The 2,500-nt window shown below is 55.4% G+C and overlaps 1 protein-coding gene across 1 annotated transcript in view; it reads left to right on the plus strand.

The window, feature by feature from the left end:
* The window catches only part of foxn4 (forkhead box N4), a gene marked incomplete at both ends in the record, with an annotated part of 10,881 nt that overhangs the window by 2,856 nt on the left and 5,525 nt on the right, over positions 1-2,500 (plus strand). The window contains one exon of the mRNA XM_079750187.1: positions 2,456-2,500. This exon is cut by the window's right edge and continues 131 nt beyond it. Within this exon, the coding sequence (XP_079606313.1) occupies positions 2,456-2,500 (45 nt within the window). The remainder of the gene's footprint in view (positions 1-2,455) is intronic.

Below are 2,500 nucleotides of genomic sequence, written 5' to 3' on the forward strand. Positions count from 1 at the left end.
AAAGCCCACTTTGAAATATTGTCATATTGTGAGCCGGTGTCGGATTACTCTGCACCTCATGTCTGTTATTATGGGATGGGCCATTCTAAATGATTTAGTAGCTCATATGTTTGGTAAGAGGAGTGTAAGTGTGTGTTTGTGTGTGTGTGGTGGTGTTTGTCTGTGCGTGTGTGTGTGTGTGTGTGTGTGCCTGTGTTTGTGTGTGTGTGTGTATGCGTGGGTGTACGCATGCGTGTGTGTGTGTGTCTGCATGTGTGTGTCTGTGTGTGTGTCTGTGTGTCTGCGTGTGTGTGTCTGTGTGTGTGTGTCTGTGTGTGTGTGTCTGCGTGTGTGTGTCTGCATGTGTGTGTGTGTGTGTGTGTGTGTGTGTGTGTGTCTGTGTCTGTGTCTGTGTCTGTGTGTGTGTGTGTGTGTGTCTGTGTGTGTGTGCTGATCCCTGCCTGCCGTGATGTCACTTGTCTCAAAACTGCTAGACCTTCATAAGGACTGAGGCTGACTTCAAACTGCACTTACACACACACACACACACACACACACACACACACACACACACACACACACACACACACACACACACACACACACACACACACACACACACACACACACCCCCTCAAGGCAAGAGACCAGGTCTGGGGGAGGGGGGGTATAATGAGGGAGGCAGGGGAGGGGGGGAGGGAGGGAGAGGGCAGTTAGGGCTGGAAAGGGACAGGGAGGCAGATGGCATCCTATTTGTCCCCTTGTGTGAGGGCTGTCATTCCACCAGATTAATGCACGGGCTGGTTTAAAGGGGGGAGGGAGAGGGGGAGAGGGGGGGAGAGACAATCAAGGGAGGGTCTGGGGAAGACAATGGGACACGTGCCGCTGGGCAGATTTGTCGTTTGGGACACAATAGGTGATCATTTTTCAATAGGCGGGCCAACTGTTGCTGCGCCATGTGCCGAGCTCCCGTGTTTCAAACGCGCGCCGTTGTTTACTTACGATTCAGCCAATGGGTGACGCGCGTCCGCGGTCACCTGACACAGGGTGGGGGGTTTACAGGCGTTGAGGAGCACTCCACTGTCCACAGTAACTGAATATATTGTCATAGCAACCGGGCTCCTTGCAGCAGGCCTGAGTGTGTTGCTGAGAGTCTCCTGCTCCCAGAGCTCACAGCGCTAGGGGCTCCTTGATTAAACACTAAACCCTGATTAATTATCGGCAGTACATTAACTAAAATAATAATTAAAGTGACCCTACCTGTGTCTATTAACACTTAAATGTGCGTTTTTGTGGTGTTTTTGTCTCTAAATATCGATCCTCAATGGTTTCGTATTTTAAAGGGGGAATGCCTAATCTTAGATGTTAACATAGACTTGAAAAACCACAACAAAATCAAGCAGACGCTGTTTAAGACGGTTAGAAAGGCTTTCTGATCCATCCTTTGTTGATTAAAACTGTCACTGCTTAACAACGGTGGCGGTTAATCTGCGGAGCAGAGAGCCCGGCGTGGCCCAGAGCCTTATCTGTCCCCGCAGCCTTAAGACCCCCGGCACTTTGACTTTGAATCACAAAAACACCCCGAAGGTGGTGCATCAAAACTCCACCTCTACAGGCTGATGGCTGTTCCATCACCTCCACCCAGTCCGTTAACCAACACCTCCACCGGGCCCCGCTGCTACACCCCTCCCCCCTCGAACCTCTTCCTCCACCCCATCCCTACCCCCACCTCTCCACCGCCCCTCCAACACTCCTCCACCCACCCCATCCCCCACCCCCCACCTCTAACCCTAAGCCCCCCTTCCTCCCCCCCAGCACTACCTCTCCACCCCCTCCTCCTCCTCCTCCAGCTCTAACCTTCCCCCCCCCCCCCCTTCACTACCTCTCCACCTCCTCCTCCTCCTCCTCCAGCTCTAACCTTCCCCCCCCTTCACTAGCTCTACCCTCCTCCTCCTCCTCCTCCTCCTCCAGCTCTAACCTTCCCCCCCCCTTCACTACCTCTCCACCTCCTCCTCCTCCTCCTCCAGCTCTAACCTTCCCCCCCCTTCACTAGCTCTACCCTCCTCCTCCTCCTCCTCCTCCTCCAGCTCTAACCTTCCCCCCCCCCTTCACTACCTCTCCACCTCCTCCTCCTCCTCCTCCAGCTCTAACCTTCCCCCCCCTTCACTAGCTCTACCCTCCTCCTCCTCCTCCTCCTCCTCCAGCTCTAACCTTCCCCCCCCCCTTCACTACCTCTCCACCTCCTCCTCCTCCTCCTCCAGCTCTAACCTTCCCCCCCCCTTCACTAGCTCTACCCTCCTCCTCCTCCTCCTCCTCCTCCAGCTCTAACCTTCCCCCCCCCTTCACTACCTCTCCACCTCCTCCTCCTCCTCCTCCTCCTCCAGCTCTTACCTTCCCCCCCCCCCCTTCACTACCTCTCTACCCTCCTCCTCCTCCTCCTCCTCCTCCAGCTCTAACCTTCCCCCCCCCCCCCCAGGCTCCTGACCACCGACCCCTCCCAGCTGCGGGAGGAGGACCTCCC

The sequence above is a fragment of the Pollachius pollachius genome (assembly GCF_949987615.1).
Source record: "Pollachius pollachius genome assembly, chromosome: 1".
Taxonomy (NCBI): Eukaryota; Metazoa; Chordata; class Actinopteri; order Gadiformes; family Gadidae; genus Pollachius; species Pollachius pollachius.